We start from the raw sequence: 24,342 nt of genomic DNA on the forward strand, positions 1-24,342 counted from the left end.
CATAAACATAAACAATCCAGTACACAACTTAAACTCAAGAGATTTGCAAATATAAGTCGAAAGTTGTATGAGTGGAAACAGAAGACTAAGCACGCACTCTTATCCACCACGTAAGTTCAAGAAGGTTTGTAAATACGGAGAGAAGGGGTAGCGGCAAGATTACAGGGGTGTCAGGTGAGGAGTGAGAGACTAATGGAAAAACTTGCCTTAGATGGAGGCAAAGACGACGCATATATGAAGAAGTGTCTGTTGGAAGGAGCTGAGGGGAATGTTGATGTTTTTAGCTGAGAGAGAGACACTGGCATAACAGCGATGGAGGAATGTGAGGGCAGGGCAGGAGGAGAGGGAGCTAGAGGAGGCAAATGCGAGTCGGTGTTGAGAATGTGAGTGAAAGGGAGCCAAGGAGATTATCAAATAGGCATGACTCCATCACTTTAATGACGTATTCTGAGGCTGGGTAGAATTTTGATGATTTTTAACTGAGGGATCCTGGCATAATACTGATGGAGGAATGTGCAGCAGGGGAAAAAGATGGATGACTAGATGGCAGGTGTGAGATGCTGTTGAGAAAGTGAGTGAAATTGAGTCAAGGCGTTTGTCTAATAAGCATAGCCCTTTCACACCGATAGCTTTTTATGTTAACTTATTCCCGCCATATCCAGACTAATTTATTCAGCTCAGGAAAGCACTGGTGCAATGAAATGTTAATGAAGGCTGCTTGTATCCCCTTCAATGAAGTAGCTAGTGTAGAGAAGCACAACAGATGCAGACAAACATCAAATAAACACTAGTACAGTCTGCATATGACCTTGGCCTTTGACCTACCGTTTTTAAAAATAATAGATCAATCTCTTGGCCGTTCCTTTTCACGTCTGCCATGTTTGGCTTAAGTGTAATAAGGCAGTTTACTGTAAGTTTACCAGTACACTACAACTCAGTCTCTTACACATACATAGTCACATAGACAGTCAGTGACATCACGTTGAGATACTTTTCACCATCTGAAAATCCCATGTAAGCTGAGAAGATCGTCTGGTAAAAGAAAGAATAACTGAAGAATACGTCATCCGACTGGAAGAGTTAACGATAATTGGATATGAAATGGAAAAGAGAGGGAGCACGTATAAGGTTACTGATGTTCGATAAAGAGTGAGACATGGCAAGGCAAGGTGAGTGATGAGGCAGGGTGAGGGGGGAGGCGGGGTGAGAGTCTTGGCAGGGTGAGGGGTGAGGCAAGGTGAGAGTCTTGGCAGGGTGAGGGGTGAGGCAGGATGAGGAGTGAGGCAGGGTGAGGGGTGAGGCAGGGTGAGAGTCTTGGCAGGGTGAGGGGTGAGGCAGGGTGAGAGTCTTGGCAGGGTGAGGGGTGAGGCAGGGTGAGAGTCTTGGCAGGGTGAGGGGTGAGGCAGGGTGAGAGTCTTGGAAGGGTGAGAGGTGAGGCAGGATGAGGGGTGAGGCAGGGTGAGAGTCTTGGCAGGGTGAGAGGTGAGGTAGGATGAGGGGTGAGGCAGGGTGAGGGGTGAGGCAGGGTGAGAGTCTTGGCAGGGTGAGGGGTGAGGCAGAGCGAGGCAAGATGAATGAAGAGGCAGGATGATGCGTGAGGAAAGATTAGGGGTGTGGGTTTGGCAGGGTGAATTGTGATGTAGCGTGAAAGGTTAGGAAGGGAGAGGGTAGAGGCAGGGTGAGGAGAGATTATGGGTAAGGCAGGATGAGGGGGTTTGGCAGGGTGAGGAAAAGTTAGGGATGAGGCAGGGTGAGGGGTTTGGGAAGGTGAGGGTTGACGCAGGGTGAGGAAGGGTTAGGGGCTTGGCAGAGTGAGGGTTAAGGCGTGGGAGGTAAGGGATGAAGCAGAGTGAGATGAGGTAATGTGTGTGTGTGTGTGTGTGTGTGTGTGTGTGTGTGTGTGTGTGTGTGTGTGTGTGTGTGTGTGTGTGTGTGTGTGTGTAAAAATAGTGAGTGTGCGTGTATGTTTTAAAATGGCATGTGTGTGTGTGTGTGTGTGTGTGTGTGTGTGTGTGTGTGTGTGTGTGTGTAAAAACAGTGAGTGTGCATGTATGTTTGCAATATGGCTTGTGTGTGTGTGTAGAGGGGTGGGGGGAAGAGGCAGAGTAACGAGTGATGAAGAGTTAGGGAAAGGCAATGATATGTCACCCTTACAGTTCTGGTGGTGAGGAGGTGCGTCTGATGTTGTGGGATACGGCAGGACAGGAGGAGTTTGACGCCATCACAAAAGCCTACTACCGCGGCGCCCAGGCATGTGTTGTTGCCTTCTCCACCACAGACAGGGATTCCTTCACCGCAGTCAGGAAGTGGAAGAAAAAGGCAAGTCTCCCCTCACTGTTTTCACCCACTTATTGTATATTTGTCAACTATATCCAATATCGCACGTCTGCATAAATGAAGGATACCCAGATCACAGCTCTGATCTTACTGTGAACATGAATAAGATCGGAAAGCAGGGCCCAGGTACGCTGTTGTCCCTTTCATGCCGTAGTAGGCACAAGCCTGCTTGGAACGTAAAATATTGAACGGTGTGGCAGCCAGATCCCAACGCCAAAAGCAAAAGATGTGACATATAGCTCCGGTTCCTAACACTTCCACTTTTCAGTTGTTTTGTACGACACACAGGGAGTACGTGGGTAGCAGTCTTTCTATCCCTAATCCCAAGTAATGCATCATTTTACCACATGTAATTATTTGAGATATATGCGTATCTTGAGTTGCCTGACCGCCAGGGCAACACATTTTCTATAAGACTGTGAAAGCCAACATATTGCAATTTTGTTTTTTCTTCATGTCCATCATCAGGTAAATTATTAGTATGATCAAGTCAAGACTCAACAAATTAGTTTAAAAAAAAAAAAAGATCAGAATATAAAGTTAGAGGAATACCAAAATGAGAACAGAACTAAAAAAAAAAAAAAAAAAAAAAAAAAAAAAAACTGCTAACACTACAAGATTAAATGTTACAATAGTTAAAAATATATATGGAGCTGAGATAAAGTTTACACTAACAGCCTACAAAAGCAGACAGTCAATTTGCAGTTTCACACTAACAACGATTTTTAGATGAAACCTAACTTTTCCAGTTGGTTACAGTGTGATGCATTCCATTTTGATAGTTACTTCTCTCGCAACTGACCCGTAAAGAGTCATCCTAAGCTAACCTAAGTTGAACGGTGCAGCTTTCCGGTCCTAACGTTGTACCCTTACGAAAGGCCGTTAGCATTCCGTTCCTAGTCTAGCACCTTCACGAAAGACTGGCAGTGTAGCAAAAATAATGGTACAATGTGGGTTTTGGTGGTACGCCATGTATTAAAAAAAAAATGGTTTTGTCGGAGAATTAAAGCTGAGTTGCGAGAGAAGTTGGTAAAAGAAAAAAGTGGTGAATATATTAGGCAAATACTTTACATTGTAGGCTACAAAAACTGGCGAAATCTCTGTTTGTCTGGAAGTGCATCTTGCCCCGGTAGACACCTTACCCCCCTTTCTTTTGCACTCTACGAAAAGGAGAGCATGTTTTCACCCTTGTTTGTTTGTTTCTTAGTTTGTCTGTTAGAAGGATTACTCAGAAAGTAAAAGAGAGATTTGGACCAAATTTGGTGGGTAGATAGCCCACGTCCCAGGGAACAATCGATTAACTTTTGGGACCGATTCGGATCGTATTACAGATTCTGGATCCGGAAAACACTCTTTTGTGAAACCCTAATCAGTGATGAGATAAACTAACCCATAATGAAGAGTAGCTTGGAAATTTACGTTGCCCTTGTCGGAGAGATGCTCTCCACTGAGTGCCCCTCTAGTTGAGGATGAGAAGTTATTAAACAAAAGAAGTGTTATCCATTATGTCTTCCGTAGCTGGTGGTTATCATGGTGTGAATATTGACTACGTGGTTGTTTTTCCACTAATATTGACTGTACGTGTAATTATTTCTGTACTTGCCTCGCCAGGTGGAGGACGAGTGCGGTAACGTGCCCATGGTGTTAGTGCAGAACAAGATTGACCTCATCGACCAGGCCACCGTCAGACCGTGAGTACCGGGGGAAGGAGATGGGCGGGGGAGGGTACGGAGGGGCGGTAGGAGTGGAGGAAGGAGAGGAGCGGAGAAAAGGAGGGGTGGGGAAGGGTTTTTATGGGGAGGAAGGATGGGGACGAGAAGTGCAGGGAGGGAGAGGAGGGGAGGAGGCCAGGGAGGAAAGGGAAGGGGTGGAAGGGAGGGGCAGGAGGGAAGGGGAGGAAAGGGGAGGTGGCTAGGGGGTGGGGGAGGGTAGGGAGAGGGAGGAAGGATAGGGACGTGAAATGCAGGGAGGGGGAGAAGGGGAGGAGAAGTGTAAGTAAAGGGAAGGGGGAGGAAGGGAGGGAACGGAAGGAAGGTAGGAAGTGGGGAGGAGGGAGGGGGCAGGGGAACATAGGGAGGTGGGAGGAGGGGTGAGGGGCTGAGATACTGGAGAGTTCACAGGATACATCAGATAGGCTGTAGTTTATCCATCATACTTTAGCCGAGAATTTTTGACCTTTTGCAGCCAGTTCCCGTAGTTCAGTGGCAGAAGACAATACGGCGGCTGTACATCCTTTCCGCAACCCTTTTTAGTGACTAGCATCATATTCTGTTGTTAATCTATTAGTACAGCTTACCATGGAAGGCGGAGAGAATGCAGTTTTAGTCCTTGTTAAAGTGAACAGAGTAGGCCTACTGTATAATAACTGACAGGCGGGGTATACTCGTGCATGTGAAGTTTAGCTCATACACAGTTACTACGACACTATTTCATGACCTAGGTAACAGATACCCCTACAACACTATTTCATGACCTAGATAACAGAACAAAATAAAACAACTCGATTTGCTACCATCTCAGCATTTGTATAAACGAGTATTTTTATTCAGTACTACAGTCTGTTTAATAACAGGAGATAACGCAAAAGACAAACGCCTGTGAATCAGTGAATAACCTAACCTAATTACCAGTGGAAGATGTCCACTGAGGGAAAATAGTTAGGCATGCAGAGTTTCATAAATACCGTGTAGAAATTTCTCGTCTGTACTATTGTCTCTTTCGTGCGAAGAATATTATAGACGTAAGAGGAATTTATCACCGTAGTGCGTGGCGGCGCTAACAGTGTCTGGATCCATAACAGACTGCAGACCCTCGGCCAGTTCAATAGCCTCATGAACATTTCCCCCCCCCCACCTCCATCTACAACCCCCTCAACCCCTTCACTGCAGCAGAAGTGTGAGACCAAGCAGATTGGGCCACTGTTATGTTAACACGTGTAATCAGGGGACATCTTTCTCATAGTAATTAGGGCACGACCAGATGATGCTGTTCAGTGGAGGGGGTTAAAGGAAGCAGTACTTAATACCTACAGTTCGTAAAGTCTCCCCTAAACCAAATACAATTATTGTCCAATGGGATCAGTAGTATTAAAGACATCATCACAGTAAAGTAGCAAACCATCGATGGATGATGTTTGTTTTTTATAGATACTTTTCTAGTCCAGACCAATCGCTATGAAAGTTTGTCTCGATATTCCCATTTACATTCTTCATATCCTTCATGCTTTAGAACTGGAATCACCATCCTCCACTTTGCCGGCATTACTTCATATTCTGTTTACTTTCTTCCCTTTTTCAGCAGTTGGCATCAGTAACACGTCTTTAAAGTTTGTTGACTTCTTTTCACGAGTTTGTCGTAACAGTCCAACAACACCTTCGATACGCGGCAGTGCACTTCTTTTATACCTTTCAGTACAGAGAGAGAGAGAGAGAGAGAGAGAGAGAGACAGACAGACAGACAGACAGACAGACAGAGACAGACAGACAGACAGACAGAGACAGACAGACAGACAGAGACAGAGAGAGAGAGGTATGCGGATGAAGACCATTTTCACTTAAAACTGCAGTGCATGAATAATGGCCATGATATAGAACCAGTAAGCCAAGGACATGAAAGATGTGTGAATGACTGACCCATTTCACTGGGCCTGCTGCTGATAGTTCTCCCACTTTAATACTTTTCTTGTTTCTCGATTCTGCCCCAACAAATCCTTAAATGGGAAAGATCGTCAGCATAATGATGAGGATGATGATGTTTATCCAAGTGACTGGTGGTTTTGTCGATCCTGTTACTAATATACTGTGAAAGGAACTACTGGTGTTGTGAGAGAGTGAACTGGTTTTGTAGCGACCATGGCCTTTTTTTTTTCTCTGCGGCAGGTATAATGGATTACCGAAAGAAAAACAACAGTCCAAGTTTGAAAATTCCGTTTTGTATGAATTCGAGCCTTTTGATGAAGATTTCTCTTTTACTTATGACTAAAATTAACTGTGATGATTTTAGTTTGGGACTGTAGAATAAACAATTATGATATTTTTTTTATTACCTTATTTTTTTCTTGTCAATGGGCAAACAGATGCTGGGAAGGGACGCCTTTACGTAGTTGCTCCGATATAACTGGTTGCTCTGCCTCTCAGTTACATAAACGTTCCTTATCTCACCCTAAAGGAGGATGGAGCTTGCAGTTCATCTGGCTCATAGTCAGATGAACCTGGGGCCACAGCAGCAGCAGAGGGTAGAGAAATATTTTTGACCTCCAAGCAAAAACAAGCGCGTTGGTAAACTACGTGACTTTCCTCGCGCCATAAAGCCGTCACAGGGAGGTAAAATAAATGAGCGTGGTGAACGAAGGACTGGGTGTGTTACTGTCCTTAACCTTGCATTTTGCAACTCAGGGAAAGGTTTTTGACCTCCTCGGAGGATCCACGCCGATTAAGGTGGGTTATGAGTAAGGGTGATGGTGCTGATTTTGTTGTTGATGGTTGTGATGAATGGTGCCGTATTTCATGGTAGATGATTTTGCTGCACGTATCGAGAATTTAGGGGATATTTAAGTCAGATCAAACTCTCTTCATGTATTGTGTTGTGGTTAAAGAGTTTGGCCCAGAGACGTCATTTGTATATTATTGTTATTTCATTTTTTTTTTTTCAGCTTAAGAAGGATTTGTATTGGAGGTGGGCAGTTAAAGGCCATATATTAATAATTAAAAGCCTTTCATTTGGAAGTTTCCCGTTTGCTGAGTAAAACCGTCTGGTGGTAGGAAGAACAGAATACAAAAGACGTCATACGAGTGAAGGGGTTAACTACTTAATCTGGTGGCGTCGTCTTTAGTTAATTCATGCCTTCCCGAGACGATTTTCCTGTTTAAGAGAGATTTCCCGTACTGGAGGAGTTAGATATAACCTTCATAACCTCTTCACTTATTGAGTTGAATGAAACCGTCTGATGGCAGCAAAAATACAGTGTGAAAGGCATCGCCTGAGCGGGTTAAATGTTGTAGTTGGACAATTCTCATTGACGTGTAGCCGGCAACAGACACGGTGACACAGTGCTTCTTTATCGTGCATGCGTTTGAGCCAGGGAGACGAAGTCGATGGTCATTATTTTTGTACGAAATGTATCTGTGTGTGTCTGTCTGTGTCGAAAACTCAGATCTCAGAGAGTATTGATTGTAGACGGAAAAGTTAGGAATAAAAGCTGTTTAGATTCACAACTTGAGTTCACCCGTCACTCAGCCAGCATTGGGAGTCATCTAGGATGGATATATAATTGTCAGGTTTTCATGTAACAGTATTATTACAGTTTACCTGGCTCACAAATGACAGGTAGTCTTTTTTCTTCTTCTTTCTTGCTATTTTGGACCCTCCCTCATCATATCCATAGGTGAGTAAAATAGTTCAGGTTGATGATGATGATGATGGAAATGTTTTTGTTTATGTGGAAATCATAGTGAACAACAGGCATGGTGACAGGATGTAGTTTTCAGTGAGATGATCTTTATGGGGGACGACTAAACAACAGGGAGACAAGGCCGTATGCATGACCTCTTCACGACAATGACATGTTTTATGTAGTGTATCCTTGTTCATTCAGACGATTTTATGAAGCTTAGGGAAGGCGTTGTGGAGCGAAAGATTAAATGAAGGCATTATCTAAGCCCAGCGGTTCTGAAACTGTATCCTTAAGTAGGCGTGAATCCTCTGGGGGTAAATAAAAAAAAAATCACCGTACTGAAGTGGTCATAGCTTAGATCAAGGAGGCAAAAGCAAGCCACCAATACCTGATGCTGATTTCTGAAGCATGTGACGAACTTTTAACATGTTATACATCTCCACCATTGCTAACTGTACTATATAATGTGGGATGTAGGCTAATCTGATCTAATAATCCCAAGCGTTCTACAGTTGCGCTTTAGAATTGGGGAGTTTGCGATATAACTCCCTCCTTAGCGATGAAGTAGTTTTGTGTTGTTGTCTTCCTCCTCTAGACTTAATTAAATCGTCAGGTAACATCAAGAATGAACTATGAAAAGACGTAATTGTGTGGAGAGGGTTAAGTATGCCGCCAACATACTCCTAATTTTAGTTCCTCATACGGCAAGCCCAACAGGTGCTCCCAGTTCCCCATATGACAGATGCCGACACTCACCTTAACGTTAACCGAGTGCATGCAGACCTTATAAGCACACACACACACACACACACACACACACACACACACACACACACACACACACACACACACACACACACACACACACACACACACACACACACACACACACACACACAGGCACGCACGCACGCACGCACGCACGCACGCACGCACGCACGCACGCACGCACGCACACACACACACACACACACACACACACACACACACACACACACACACACACACACACACACACACACACCTCTTCCATTCCACCCATTCTGTATTTTCTTCACTCCCGATTTCTCATATTTCGCTCCCATCTTCGCTAGTATTCTTCCTTGTATCTTTCTTCATCGAGGGGAAGGAAGGAAGAGTGGGAGATATAAAGGGAAAAGCAGATAGAATGGAGGGAAGAAGGCAGTAGAGAATGATAGGGATAATGTTGATAAAAGATAAGAGAGAATAGGGAACAGTTGGAATGGCCTGAAGAGTAAAGGAACGAAAGGAAATGGAGAGAAGAGGAAGGAAAAAAAATGAAGAAGTGCTTTGAAAATGGTTGAAAATGTAAGCGAGACATGGATAAATGATAAATAACCCGACAGAGAGAGAGAGAGAGAGAGAGAGAGAGAGAGACTGAAGGAGCTCAAGGGAAGAAAGTGAAAGAGGGAAGGAGGGAGGGGGAGGAGGATAGGTCTGAAGGCCGACCAACACATAATACTTAACAAAAGGGAAAGTTGTAAGGCAGGGTCGTGTGGTGGAGGGAGGTGGTCAGTAAGAGAGAGAGAGAGCGAGAGAGAGAGAGAGTTGAAAAGCAAATATGAAGAAAGGCGCAGAAGGACATCTGGTGAATGAAGAGAGATGATTTGAAGAAAAACATGAGGGGTTTTGGGTGAGATTACGAGGAGTACAGAGAAAATCAAACAGCAGTGGACTTTGTGTTTTGTTCATTGATTTTGATTACAGAGAATACTATAACTGTGGTTTCTAGTTTTGGGAGTCGAAGAAAAAGATGAGAAGGAAAAAGGGAGAGGAAAGAGGAAGGAACAGAAGGATGATTAGGAGAGCTGGGAAGGGACAGGAAGGGGAAGAGCCTGTGGGAGGATGGAAAGGAAAGTTAGTGAGGAAGGAACAGGGTAGGGAAGCAATACAGATAGATGGGTAATAGAGTAGGAATAGAAATGAGAAAGATGGGAAGGAATTTGGGATAGATTATAGAAGGATGGGAAGGACACTGGGGATGGTACATAGAAAGGTGGAAAGGATGTATGGGATCAAATATAGAGAGTGAAAGGACATTGGATACAGAATGCAGGAAGATGGGAAGGAGAATATGGATAAAATAAAGAAAGATGGAAATGAGAAGAGGGACAAAGTATAGGAAGATGGGAATGAGAGAGGACATTGAATACAGAAAGATGGGAAGGAACGTTAGGGCAGGATATAGAAAGATGGGAGGGAAAGTGGTGATAGAATATAGAAAGATTGGAAATAGCATGATTTAATATAGACATATGGCAAGGAGAGTGTAGCTATAACATAGAACGCTGGAAGGGAAAGTGGGGAAGGGACAGGGACGAAGAAAGTTTATGGAACGATGGAAGTGTACAGGGACGGAGAAAGACTGTAGAAAGATGAAAGGATAGTGGAGAAAGGACTGGGCGGTGTAGATCAGATAAACCAGGTAGGTGAGGTGAGGTGGGGCGGGGCGTGGTGGTGAGACGGGGCTCTGACATAGTAGAGGGTGGTGGAAAGTGCAGGTGGAGTATACATGGAAAACTGATGATTATGTGTAGGATACATATTTTTAACTTTGTATTTAACTATGGGAATTAGATGTCGCTGATACCAGAAATTACCTCTATAACTATGAGAAGTCTCCCATCAACTGAACAAAATGGTCAGACTATATTAATACTAAATCGAAGTGAAGAGTTAAATGATAGCTGAGGAGTACGCACTGTTTTTTTTTTTTTTTTGCATGGATTTAGAAATGCAATGGAACTTTTAAATTTGTAATTATAATAAAATATCTGCTTCATTTTTCACATATTTACTTTTCTCACATCACGTCTCTTCCATACAATTTTAAACACCCGGGAAACCATGCACCGCCTGGCAGTAGCAGCCAAACTAGTGATAAGGGCACCAAAGTTTGAAATGCTCGTATGGGTGGCAGTGGCATCATTGGAAGTATATTTGGCCTGCAACCAAGAGGTTCCATCTTCAATTCCCGGATCGACGATGGAGCCTTTGGGTCCTCAGCCTGTTCTTACCTATAAGTGAAATTGAGACATTAATTGTAAATTCGACGGCCGCTTGTCGGAGTTTAGGGGAGAATTGGCACTTAGCAGAAACTGAATATCTGCCTTACTGACCGTCGTGTAGTCGATCGACATTAGTCTAAGCCTTCTGTTTATTCTTTGATGTGCTTCGAGGACTTCATCTAAATTTACATAATGGCAAAGGCAGCCAGACGAGTGCTTGTTACCCAGCTTATATAAAAAAAAAAAAAAAAAAAAAAAAAAAAAGTGGTAGACGAGGTCATGGGTGTGACCCCAAGGATAAGGGGCTGAATAAAGAGGCAGTTAGAGATCGAGCAGCGTGGAAAGCCGACATTACGAGACCGAAGCCGAAGCATGCAAGCATGCTGGAGCCTTTATAAACGACTGAACGAAGGAGCTGAGGAATGGCCTGTAATAAAAGAAAAAGAGGGGCTCATGCACTTATGATGACGACAGAGGGAAGGTGTGAACTATTGGGAACATACCGTGGTCAAGAAACCTTACAACACAAAAATTGGTTTGACAAAATTTATCGAATCCCACATCTCGAATATCAAGTTGTAGTTGCCTGAAAGTCGATGAGTCTCAGTTATGAGGTAGGAATGAATTTTCTTGGTTAGTTGACAGGGGTTAGGTATCTTAATCTGGTTAGGGGTGGACAAAAGGTCGCACTGTAACCATCAAGGAGTATTCATCAAGTTTCTGTCACCGTGATAATTGCACTTGCTCGTATCCCAGGCAAAAACAGAATCTGTTTACGCTCTTCGGATTGGCAAGAGGAAAACCATAAATCACATGTGGACCAGGCAGCCTCAGATTAACTTGTGACCACACTGCCTTGGGGTAACACTGCTGTCATCCTCATTGTCAGTTTCTTTGATCATCCATGGAGAACCCAAAACTGTGTCTATGTATTTATTTCTCTGCCTATCTCTGTGTGTATGTGTGCTCGTTTCTCTCTCTCTCTCTCTCTCGCTGATTGATTTCTTGCTCAACTGGCCTCTTGTATGTATTAGGTCTCATTAGCATAACAGAACATCACAATCCATTAGTAGAGCACCACTTGACCTTTATTTAGGTCATGTTATCGCTGAGGTCACTTAGAGAGAGAGAGAGAGAGAGAGAGAGAGAGAGAGAAATGAACAGCATATTCGACCTACCACCAGAAAAGAGAGAGGGAAAAATAATCGACCCCACCATTAGCCTACTTACCGCGTAGCCTACTTACCGACGCAGCCTACTTACCGACGCAGCCTACTTACCGACGCAGCCTACTTACCGACGCAGCCAACCTACCGACGCAGCCTACTTACCGCGTAGCCTACTTACCGACGCAGCCTACTTACCGACGCAGCCAACCTACCGACGCAGCCTACTTACCGGCCCAGTCTACTTACCGACCCAGCCAACTCTAGGGCCATTACCGGCTGATGACTCTAATGGTGATAAGGGGGAAAGAAAACGACCTTGCTGTGGGAGAGTGTACGGTAGTGCTATTAAAACTGTGTACGTGAAGGGTGAGGCAAGCCCTTAATATTTGACAGCCACTTGTTACGACACTCTCCCTCCAGCCGATGATGGGTTTTTGATTTTTATTTGTGCTCTCTTCAGACGATTTTATTCACCGTAAAATAAGCTGCTTGAGCTGGAGTGGTTAGATACAGCTGTCATATACATCTTCCCTACAAGAGATCTTCCCAAAGCTGAATCAAATCATCAGGAGGCAGCTTGGCTAAATAAATAAAGCACGTCGCCGGGTTTAAGGGACTAATTTGTCGCGCACTGAATACTCTCTGAATCGTGGTATGCAGGCTTTCCATATCAGAGGCTTTTGCGAAATCTAGATCGATAGTGATGTGTGTTTTGTGTACCCACCTCGATGTTGACTGCACCCTGTAGCATAGTGTGCAGGCTAACGACATCTAGCCGCACACACCACAAAGCCAACCAGGAGACAGGACGTGTGTGCTGGGCAATCCCCAGGTCCTGTCCTCTCCCCTTACTGTTTTTTAACCAGCTCATACCCCACTGACCGGGCTAATGTATGGCCCGGCCTGCACTACAGGTGCAGGGAATCTTTAAACGAACGAACGAACGACATTTAGCGCTTACAACTCCCATAACACGACAGTCGGATATCTGGGAATTTACCATCTTCGCCTTCCATGCTTTAGTAACACGGTCATCACACATTTTAGTGTAATACCATCCTTTGTATTTTATTTTAGCTTTCACCAGATAGTTTTATTCAGCATAGGAATGACCATTTTTATAGTACTGTATCAGGTTGATGGCTCCTTTTGTATTTAGATTTTACGTCTGCCAGATGCTTTTATTCAGATTGAAGACCTTTCCACGTGAAGAGGTAAAGAATCCATCATTATAAATCCCTTCAGTGTCATGACGTCTGTTATATTGTACTTTTGCTTCCGCCAAGTGATGTTATTTTGTTTGGAAGTCTCCTGTAACCTTATTCATCTTCATTTGTATTTTATCCCCTTCTTTAAACTATTATGCCAGGCTCAGGACGGGCCCCGTGTAGTGTTGGGACTTACCTCGTCAGTGTGAGGGTCTGTCCTTAGCTGAATAATAGTCTTTCCCGGGAGCTGGATATAAGTAAGCATCACCGTCTCGAAGAATTTGTTTGTGACTTTAATTCCATCAGGATGAACGGTCTCTCGTAAGCCAGATAAAATCGACGGATGGTAGTAACGGTGGAACAAAGAAGACATGATCATTCTGAGTATGTTAATATGCCCAGGTGATTTACTCGTCTTTACTTCCGTGCTAGTGTGTGTGTGTGTGTGTGTGTGTGTGTGTGTGTGTGTGTGTGTGTGTCATCAGTGAGGGAATGGGGTAGCAGTGGTCCTGAGGCAGTACTGAACCAAACAACACCAGATGACCTCACAGATATTGTTTGGTGTGGCTGACTGCGAAAGTAACATTTTTTTTTTTAATCTGCATCAGACAGACTAAAAAGTGGACTTAGGTTCTGATTATAGCTGTCGTAGAAATTGAAGCATGAGAATAATTAGATTCGTGTAGAAGTACAGTATGTGTTCCTTTGTGTTTAGTATTGAATACCATCCTGTCGTGTCTGGTTTACACACACACACACACACACACACACACACACACACACACACACACACACACACACACACACACACACACACACACACACACACACACACACACACACACACACACACACATACACACATTTTGATCCCATCACAAGTATATGTTTTTCACGTTGACAAGTATACCACCAGAGGATTTTTTTTTTAAATTATTTAAGTTGTGGAAGGATCTGTGGCAGTGAAGGGGATTGATGAAGACTGTAGCTAACCCCTCCAGTTCGAAAAGGCGTTAGATTAAGGATGTGGTAGAAATGTATAAAATATGAGTCTCCATATTGTCATTAGAGGCACTTTATTCTCTGTTGATCAGGACAGTCCTTGTATTCTATTCTTGATATCACCAGAAGATTTCATTCTGCTGAAAAGTGAGTCATTGGGGCGGGGGTGTAAGTACACTCTCCATTAACCCCCCGTGGTCGGGAATACTCTATTATTGTATTTTACGAGCACCGGACGATTATATTTAGTTGCGAGTGAGTCATAGGAGTTTTGAAGCAAATGTTTTTCTGCTTGCGAAAGACGGAATACCTTCAGATCATCGCGTTCGGAGCCGATGGGCCAGGGAGGCTGGGTATTTTAGTAATGTCCTTTGTTGACTGCTACTAAGTTCAATACATCCATCATATTTACACCCTCAGGCCCCTTTGAATCACTTGCGATTGAAGAAAGTAGTCTGGTGTTAGCGCAAGTAACTACTACAGTTGAGGCGATCGTGAGAGTTTTAATGGGACTGTGGAAGGAATAGGAGGGGTGGCGAGGATAGGGAGTGAAAGCAGAGGGACTGAATAGAGGGTTGGAATGGTGAGAGAGAGAATGGCGTGACAGGGTGTGGAAGAGACGTGTGGAAGAGACAAGGAAGGCAGTGTGAGAGGGATGAGAGAGGGAAGTTATGGTAAGGTTATGTGAGAAGGAAAGTGGTGTTGTGTTGTAGGAGATGAAAGTGGGAGATAAGGTGTTGCGAGGTGGATGGGAGGGACTGTATGGAAGGGGAGTAGTGGTGCAAGGAGAGACAGAAGTGGCAGGGAAGGTTTTGTGGGAGAGATTGTGGAATAGAGTTGAGTTATGCGGGAGGGAAGGAAAGGAGGAGTATGTAGAAGGGAAGGAGGTGAAGGCAGGGTGGAGTGGGAGAGGAGAGGAAAGTGAAGTAGCGTGACAGGATATGGAAAAGGCACTTAGGGTTACGTGAGGAAGAGAAAAGAGGTTAATGGAGGAGAAAATGAGAGAAGTGTAATTCGGTGGTGTAGGGAAGGGAGAGTGGTGTACAGGAGGAGGGGGTGGTATGGCTTGGAATGAGAGGAATGTGGGTCAAGGGTGATTGGAGTGAGTATCGACCTGGGATGATGAGACAGGTGAGGCGCGGTATACCCATTTCCCCTCCCTTCTCCATCCCACCCCACCCACCCCTTCCCTTTCACCTCTCATCTTCCCCTTTCATTTCGCAACACTCCTCGTGTCTTCTCCTCCTTTCTCCTTACCATCACTTCATTTTCGCCACCACTTTCTGCTTTTATAACTCCTTGTGCCTCCCTTCTAAATTTGCTAAACTAATTAGTGTAAGACTCACGCTTGAAAACAAGCTGCATTATTGAGGTTTTTTCTAACTCTGACAGCACGAGTAGTCTAAACTAAGCTGACTTTATCACGTTTTTGGGTTAACCAGAACCAAATAAAAGAGACATTAACAAGTTATAATCCCTATAACTTGTTGATGTACTTCGTATTTTATTTTCGTAACACCAAAAGATTTGACTCAACGTAGGAGACGCCCCTCGCGTTGACGGGGTTAATCAGTGAAGGTATATTTATTCATTTTGTGTACGGACGAAAAGAAATGCTTCACTATTTCGTAATATAGAAGTATTTTCTGTGTAGGTAATTATAGCATACCCTTCACTTTATTGGTTGCCTCATAGCATACTCCAGCTGGCATGTACTGGAGTGGAGGTATTTGTGTCATATCATACATTCAAAACACCTCCCCAGAGACCAGTCTTTACTTGTGCCTCTTTGATGTTTCCCTTGTTATTAAACACACATGAGATTCTACAGTGACCGGTTTAGGGATGACCCTGCAAAACTCTTCATCAGTCACAAAAAGAGAGCTTCCTTTTTGTAGCAGTTTGATGTAATACTTCTTGTTGCATCTGAGCATTGTTGTGCGCTCGAGCTATTTAAGTGATAGTATGACTCAGCTTTCTACAGTAAATAAATGACGATAAGAGAAGACATGTTATTAGACTTTTTGTAGATGAAATGATAGATTGCATGAGTACTGACAGAATGACCTCTGCTGACCCTTTGAAGCAGGTTGTGTAGCTTGTAGACCCAATCTCTTGCTTCACAGTCACTTTTGGATTTAGCAAAAGATTGTAATACCAAATCATGTTTTCATCAGTATCTTACCCTCCTAAACTTTGAGATTTGAGGATGACTTTGACTAGGGGCAAGTTTATATTTTGGGGTGATCATTATATGCTTTTACTTTCTTTTTTCGACAGTTTTACGAATAATGTTAAGGAATGTCTTAAATTCACAGTATTTCATTGGGGAACAGGTTGGGCCAGAAGTGTTGTATCATCAGAATAAGCAACTTTCCCCTACATAAGCATACTTGTAATTCTTCCGTTGTAGAATCTCACCCCATATGCAGAGGGGAAAAAGAGGTCAGGATTATGACGACGACGACGATGTTTTTGGCGATGATGATGATGATGGTGATGATGATGATAGCTCTTAAGATATGTATATATATATATTACACACCGGCAGAGACGAGGTGGAATCCCTGGCACGAGAGCTACGCATGCGCCTGTACCGCACGTCAGTGAAGGAGGACCTCAACGTGGAGCAGGTGTTTAACTTCCTGGTGGAGCGCTACATGGCCATCATCAACCACCCCGATGACGTATACACACCAAAGGCAGTGGGCGACAGTGAGTAGGCAGGGTGGAGGGCGAACAGGGGGAAGGACTGGTGTGAGTGTGTGTGTGTGTGTGTGTGTGTGAGAGAGAGAGAGAGAGAGAGAGAGAGAGAGAGATGGGGGAGGGGTGCGTAAACACAGTACAGAAGGGAGTAGGTATGAGAGTTGCTACCAGAGAGGGAGAATGGACTGAGTGTAGGAAGTTGTAGACGATAGTAAATGGACTGAGAATAGGGACAGAGAAGAGGGTAGAAAAGGGGGAATAATAAAAGTACAACATAATACGGATTAGTCCTTGCACCTCCTTGTTCAGCTCACATTGACAGCCCTGAGGTGTGGAAAGACCATTTTTAGTCGTAGTCGATCGAAGCTACCCGTTTTATGAATGTTCCCCTTTCTTCCCCATAGTTTTGTCCCTTGTGAAGGATTTTTTGGGAAATTGTAACAACCTGAAAACACATGAAGCTGAGAAAGGCTGTCTGGCAAGACTTTTTCCAGGTGCGTCGAGTATGAGTGACAGCAATGCTGGTGAGAGCCTCCACACCTACACTGGAGAAATAATGTTTCCATCCAAGTTGAGAGGGGGTCCCTTCGGTATTTATTGATGAGGAGCACGTTGGGTCACCAGCTTTCGAGCTGTGTAAAAACCATCGTTGATCTTGTCAGTACTGTGCCTCAAAGAATACCTTACCATGGAATGTCAACCTGTGCCATCCGTACCAGTTATCTGTGAAAGTGTCTGGAACCCCCTTGAGCTGTCCACGTTCTCCTGAAGAGAAACAAGTGCAATGCCTGTGAGGCAATAAGGTTAGCCTAAGGCAGGCCACACTGGGTGGCAAGAGAAATGAAAACCGTTGATCAGAGAGGCAATGATGGACTTTGAAACCCGGAGAGAGCATCAGCCCATGCATTTTCTCTCTCAGGGTTGTGCTGAACTGAGAGGCAAATGCCTTATTTTACCACCTCCTTTAACAAGTCCTCTGCGAAAGGCAGAAGTTTCTCCAGCTGTACCAACCCCTACCTGATGAAACAAGAGCCCACCATTATGTTATCTGTCTTACACTGGGCTGAGGACGATTCTTGTGCTGGGTTGTCCTCGAACATCATCCATACCACATACAGTTGCTTGTGGTTGCTGTAAGGCGTAGTGAGGTGCTCCCTCCTATAGTCGCGGCGCATGACTCTGAGGTTGTCATTATCATACCCTGGCAACCTACCATTCAAAAGTGCGTCTCATTTCGTGTATGACACGAGACGCAAGTGATTTGTGTGTAATATGTTCGTGTATAATAATAATATTCGTGTACGAGTATAATACATTCATGCATAATAATATGATTCATGTATGATACGAAATCGGACGCACTTTTCAATGGTAGGTTGCCAGGGTACGATAATGACAACCTCAGAGTCGTGTGCCGCGACTATGGGCTCTGATTTCTGGTAACTCGTAGCTTCACCCACAGTCGGAGGCATTAGTGGTAACTGTTAGAGATGGGCAGTGAATGGGCTGATCTCACAGCAGTTAGGGTGACAGGCATAGCCATGGAAACAGGAAGTATACCAAGTAGTGGGGCATGGGCCCGACTCTGTCTTTGGGGTGGATGAGGATAGCCCTGTTTATCTCCTGTGTGAAGTACTGATGGTGGAAGCTTCCCGTTGGTACAGGTAGTGACACATAGTTCAGTTACCGTAGATGGGTCTCCCACTGGCAGAATGAGAATGACGAGGATACGATGATGCTGAAAAGTCTGTGCCAATGATCTCCTTTGACAATCTGCCAGTAGACGACGGAGGACCTTGTTGAGTCCCATTCCATACCTAGCCATGTTGGAGACTAAATATGTTAGATAGTTGATTTGGGGAGTATGATTCTGAGTCACATGTCCTGGGACATCGCCAGGGTGCCCTTTACTGATACCCTCGCCTTAGTTACTAATAGAATTATCAACAGCCAGTTGCCCAGGGACATAAGAGTTTACATGCTTTGAAATCGGAAGGATCATCTTTATGTTTATCAGCTTGATGAAGACTCCATTGGTATTGGATTTTTTTTTTTTTAATGTGTTCAACTCTGGGCCAAGGCCTCAGGGCCTATATCTTGGGGGCAGTAGCCTATCCCAAGGCCCAGTAGTCCTCCTACACCTCCACATGTCACCACTTCGGTGCTAACACCCACCGACCATATTGAATACATGCTAGGGCTGTCTCATACAGGACTGGTGTATTGGTATTAGCGGGAGTATTTTTACGACATGTCGGCGGGTCATCTGGTAGATCAGGAAAGTCTGCTTTTTATGAAATTCAAATCCTTAAACTGTTCCCTGCCCCAGCCGGGATTCGAACATGGGTCCATCAGGACTGCAGTCCGCCTCTCTACCGATTCAGCCACTGCCTCCCCCAAGAACAAAGGGCATGAACTGAACAGGTGTACATTCAGACCCATCATAAAACTAGAGGGACACTCAGTGGAGCTCATGTCTCTGGCAAGGGTAACATAATTTCCAAACCACTCTTCATAATGGGTTAGGTTTTCTCATCATTTATTAAGGTTTCACAAAAAGTGTTTTCCGGATCCAGAATCTGTAATACGATCCAGATCGGCCCCAAAAGTTAATCAGTTGTTCCCTGGGACATTGGTTATCTACTCACTAAATTTGGACCAAATCTCTCTCTTAGTTTTTGAGTAAGCCTACCAACAAACAAACAAACAAAGAAACAAACAGGGGTGAAAACATACTCTCCATGTGGGAGAGAATGACAATAATTCCCTGAATTTTGGATACATTGGCTCATAACAGTAAGTGTCCTGCAGGTTAGCTGATGCCAGCAGTAGACAAGGGCGCAGATGAAGACTGGTGGTAGCCACCGAGATAATCCAAAACATGTAGATTTGGATAAATATGTTAAGTTGACTCAGACTAACTACTGGACAGGCCTTGGCAAAGATGTTCAGGCACCGTGAAGAAGCAGAACAGGACAACATTACCTGATGTCCTTTCTTGGACGCCCCTGTAGGTCATGCCTTCCAAATGTTCCCTCATCATTTGGGAAGTCTAAGGTCTGGACAGTGTGACGAGTGGAGACCGTCCCATGACCAGGGTGGGTTCAACTTGACCACTGGTGATTCAGGTTCCATCTGGTTACAAGACATGCCAACTAGAAAGGAGGCCAAGGCAGGGTCCATCACTACCAGTGTTGGAGAAACCTCCAGGATTCAAGAAATTCTACTCCCAGGAAATCTTCGATCTTCAGCTGCCTCAGGTCGTTGCTGAAGTGACAAAAGACTGGAAGTCACTCTCTTAATTGTGATTGCCGTCTGATCCTATTAACTGTGGTACACTTCTTGACTGAGTGTACTAGTCAAGAGGATGCATATTGTCAGTACCTTGCCAGGTTTAGGGCAGGCATTGGATCTTATCTCCTCTCTTCAGTGCTAAGTGAGGAGGCATTTGTGATGGGAGTAGTTAGTCACCTTCTCACTGGAAGAGGAAGCAAGCTTCCATGGTCAGCAATATTCTTATCGTGTGATTAAATTAATATGTCGTCGACGTTTGAGTGTGATGTGTAATTAATGGAGTGTATAATGTACCATTGTTTTAAATTGGATTCTTCATATAAGGCGGCAGTGACTGTTGATATAATGCTGCTAGGGTCAGGTATTTATTTTAATCAGTCAGGCGTTCTTATCCAGCTCTAGATTTTCTGCCTGCAAACCAGGGCGTATGGGTGGCCACACCAGGGCTCTGTCACCAGAATTCGTGACCCTGGGATCCTCTGTGGCCTTAGTCTAGTACTGGTGCCAGGGGTTCAAAGGTATTGATGGCAACAAGAGGACTGGAAATAGATGTTGCTTTCCTGTATCCTGCATAGTGAAAAGAAATTTTCCAGTATGTGGCTTGATTGCATGACTTTTCTGTGACGTGGCTGACTTCCACTGTAGATCCATCCTGCAAGTGAAGATCACAAAATGCCCACTTCTAGTCAGTGAGCCCACCTATTGGTCACTTTCCATCAGGTGAACCTCCTAGCGGGGGTTATTATGGCCCAGTGGATGGGAGTCTAGAGACTTGGTGTGGCATGTGGCAGCTCCGTGTTTGAGACAGGTTGATCGGAGCTGGCAAAGGACCATAAGGGGTTGCTGTCGATCCTTTACTAATCCATGAGAATGGAATGCCAGAGCATTGCGTTGCACTATGAGGTTAGCGTAGCTTCAAGACCCAGCAGCTGGAAATGGTAGATATACTGTAGGATTACCTACTTTATAATTTTGGCATGTAGCAACATCATTTGACTGGACATGAGGAAGTTTAGAACTTTAAGTACTGTTAACAGTTTTAACTGGAAGGTTGGTTGTCATACAAATGATACATATTTTGATTAATATTTCCTAATGTTCATTTTTTAATAATTTCAGATATCTTTGGGAATCCGGCCAAACTGAAGAAAGGTGATACCATCACACTGAGTGGGAAGAAAAAGTCCAGCAAAAAACAGCTGATAAAGAATGCATGCAAGGTTATATAGAGGCGAAGAGGATAAGTTCATTAGTTTGAACCTGAAACTTGTACATAACAGTTCTGGAGTTTCAGAGCTAACAGTTGCTCTTGTTGCCTGAAAAGGAATGATTTTTAATGGATAAGTGGAAACATGAACAGAATAGCTATTTACTTTATGGAAAATGCTGAAGGTTCATGTGGCAAGAGCTAAGGATGATGTGCCAGTGTAGGATGTCAAAGTTCAGTTGTGTTGTGACGTAACACAATAGCAACAAAAGTATTGCATGTGATTGTGAGTATAACGTTAGGTCAGATACCAAGACTTTTGTAGTTATTGAATTTCTCAATTTAAATTTAGCATTGCGAGATTTATAATACTACAATTATTCTTCACCTCTCTTTGTACATCAATGCCTTATCAGTTTTAGATTGTGGTCTCAGAGTATGGCAAAAGAGATTGCAGAAGGTGAACTGTTGCCTGCTGATGTTGACGTGTGAAGTGTTGTTTAGGTTCAGAATTACTTTTTTCCACATGTAATAATCTGTTTGTGCCACCATGAACGCCTGTTATGATTGAAGACTTTGTCTCGGGTATTAAGTAACTGAGGGAACATGAAGGCTGGAACCTGCAGTTAACTGCTTTAAGCCTTTGAGTCAGTAATTACCTTCGTATATTTTGACCATATGTAAAGGTTAATGAGTTATAGCAGAATGACCATCTATTCTCATTTTTGTTTTTGTAAATAGTCTTGTGTATTAATGGTACCCGCAATTTGCATTATATATATACAGTATGTATGTAGTCTGTATACTAAGGGTCAGATGATCATGTCTGTGTACTCTAAGAAGGCTTGTGGACGGAAAAATTTAGAGAAATTTATCAGGGAAAAGGGTTTACACCATATGTAAGCTATGTGTAAAGCATCACATTACCCTCACCCAGCTGAGAAAAGGTTGTGAGTGAGATGTGTACTATATGAGGCTCTTGTGTTGAGTTCTTGGGTATTGAAGTGCTAAGCTGTGGTATGAGGTAGGTGTATTAGGTGCTACAGTTGATCCTGGCGTGTTGTTGGTGGTTCCCGTGAGATAATGTTAGTACACATGATGTTTTAGCCATCATTAGTATTCCGCAGTGATGATGAAACATCTGTAACCTTACAGTGAAATGTTTTCTGCAACGAACTTGCTATGATATTAATATATACAAGCACTATTTTACCCATATATATATATTTAATTGATAAATATGTTGTCAGTTGTATACTTTCAGAGCTTAGTCAAATGAAAAACATATTTTTTTCATTGCGAGGCATATGCATGGATGTATATGATATTTTTCAACCATATTTTGCATGCCACAAGGAATGAGCACATAATAATTTCTCTCTCTCTCTCTCTCTCTCTCTCTCTCATATATGAGTATATATATATATATATATATATATATATATATATATATATATATATATATATATATATATATATATATATATATATATATATATATATTCAGCATCAGAACTTGTAAGAATTAACGTTAGCGTGTTAAGATCTGAGTGGCTTGTGTTAAGGGATGTTCCAATATTTGAGTCGTTATATTCCAGGCACCCATACATAATAAGAAAATCGATAAATACCGAGTAGTTCACTAGAAAATGTATCAAATCACAAAGGGCTTACTAATGTGAAGTTTTCCGTGGTAAGATTTTTTTTCATGGACTTGTTTCAGAGATAGTTCTGGCACTGTGGACTCCTCTATGGATAAAAAATGCATAACATGCTATACCTTCATACAGGTTAAGTACGTATGTACTTTGAGCATTATTCACTCTTCATTCCTATTACATTCATTCTTAGGTTTTTGACGGCCAACTCAGCTGTGATACGATGCCATCCATTTTAGAGATCATCAGAAGTTGGTGGTGTGTGTGTTTCATAATGTAGTAGTGCTGTAACCTCATTCACAGTTCAGAATTAATTGAAAATCTGTGTAAAGTAATTACTCGCTATAAGGCTTCTTATGTTCCTTTTCGCTTTAGTAAACTAGAATAGTGTTTTGCTATTTCCCGAACTCTCCAAAAGGCACGATCCAGCTAAATGAAAATATTTATTGTATACATCTCACTGAAGGGAGGATGGGAGAGACGGGGTGGAGACAGGGAGAGTGATGGCATCAGACAGCTTCTGCTTGCAGGACCACAACCTTTTCGGGTGCAATTCAGTGACTGATGGGCCAGTTTCGCATCCTTAGTTGCCAGAGGTTTTTGAGCTTTAAATTTAGTCATTTTTGTTTTTAGTAATTTAGTCATTTTTTTTACTCATCTCTTTTTTCAGTGAAATGTGTACAGTAAATACATTATATTTTTATTCATACAGTATCTGGAGGATCTATGGAACTGCAAAGGGTTATTTTTAAAACACAAGTTTCTAATTAAAAACTGAGTCACGCTGTACGTTGGGATGCCAGGGCTTTTGCTGGCAGATGTACGGCATAGTCAGTCCCGCAGTAAATCAGTGACAAAGGCATTACTAGGCCTGGGCCCTGAGACAGTCTGTCATTTACGATACCAGTCGTAGGCCATTAAAAACTTGAGATATATTGCAATACATGACTTATAACGAGGATTACTTTTGTTCTTTCAGTAGATGCACGACAGTTGTATATAAGCTGAGTGGATGTCCAGGGTGTAAGTGAACCCTTCAGCATATTGTTTGCAAGTTTATATATTTTCAGGTTTTGTGTAGGGAATAACAGTCAGACTGAAAGGAAAACATGCATAGTGGTTTTTATTCCGCGTTTTTTACCTTCAGTTGGCTCCGCTTAGTTTGCTGTTATAAATTCTAACAGCGTGTGATGTACGGTAATGTATAGGTAAAGGAATGAGTAACGTTCTAATACATTTTTAATAACGTCATTGAAAGTAAAGTACGTTTCCAAAAAATAATGCAATTTTTAGACATTTTTGGGGGACAGGACATTTTCAAGTGTTGAAGTCTTGTGTGA

At 43.2% G+C, this 24,342-nt stretch overlaps 1 protein-coding gene across 2 annotated transcripts in view; it reads left to right on the top strand.

The window, feature by feature from the left end:
* Rab23 (RAS oncogene family member Rab23) overlaps nucleotides 1–22,714 on the top strand; it is a 189,340-nt gene extending 166,626 nt beyond the window's left edge. For both annotated transcript variants that reach the window (XM_080279846.1, XM_080279847.1), the window contains 4 exons: nucleotides 2,157–2,319; nucleotides 3,949–4,028; nucleotides 16,689–16,852; nucleotides 21,257–22,714. In XM_080279846.1, the coding sequence (XP_080135972.1) occupies nucleotides 2,157–2,319; nucleotides 3,949–4,028; nucleotides 16,689–16,852; nucleotides 21,257–21,366 (517 nt within the window). In that variant the 3' untranslated portion in view covers nucleotides 21,367–22,714. The remainder of the gene's footprint in view (nucleotides 1–2,156; nucleotides 2,320–3,948; nucleotides 4,029–16,688; nucleotides 16,853–21,256) is intronic.
* The last annotated feature ends 1,628 nt before the right edge of the window (nucleotides 22,715–24,342 follow it).

Source organism: Coenobita brevimanus, chromosome 80, assembly GCF_032717465.1.
Source record: "Coenobita brevimanus isolate Jiangsu-jjx chromosome 80, ASM3271746v2, whole genome shotgun sequence".
NCBI classification, from domain to species: domain Eukaryota; kingdom Metazoa; phylum Arthropoda; class Malacostraca; order Decapoda; family Coenobitidae; genus Coenobita; species Coenobita brevimanus.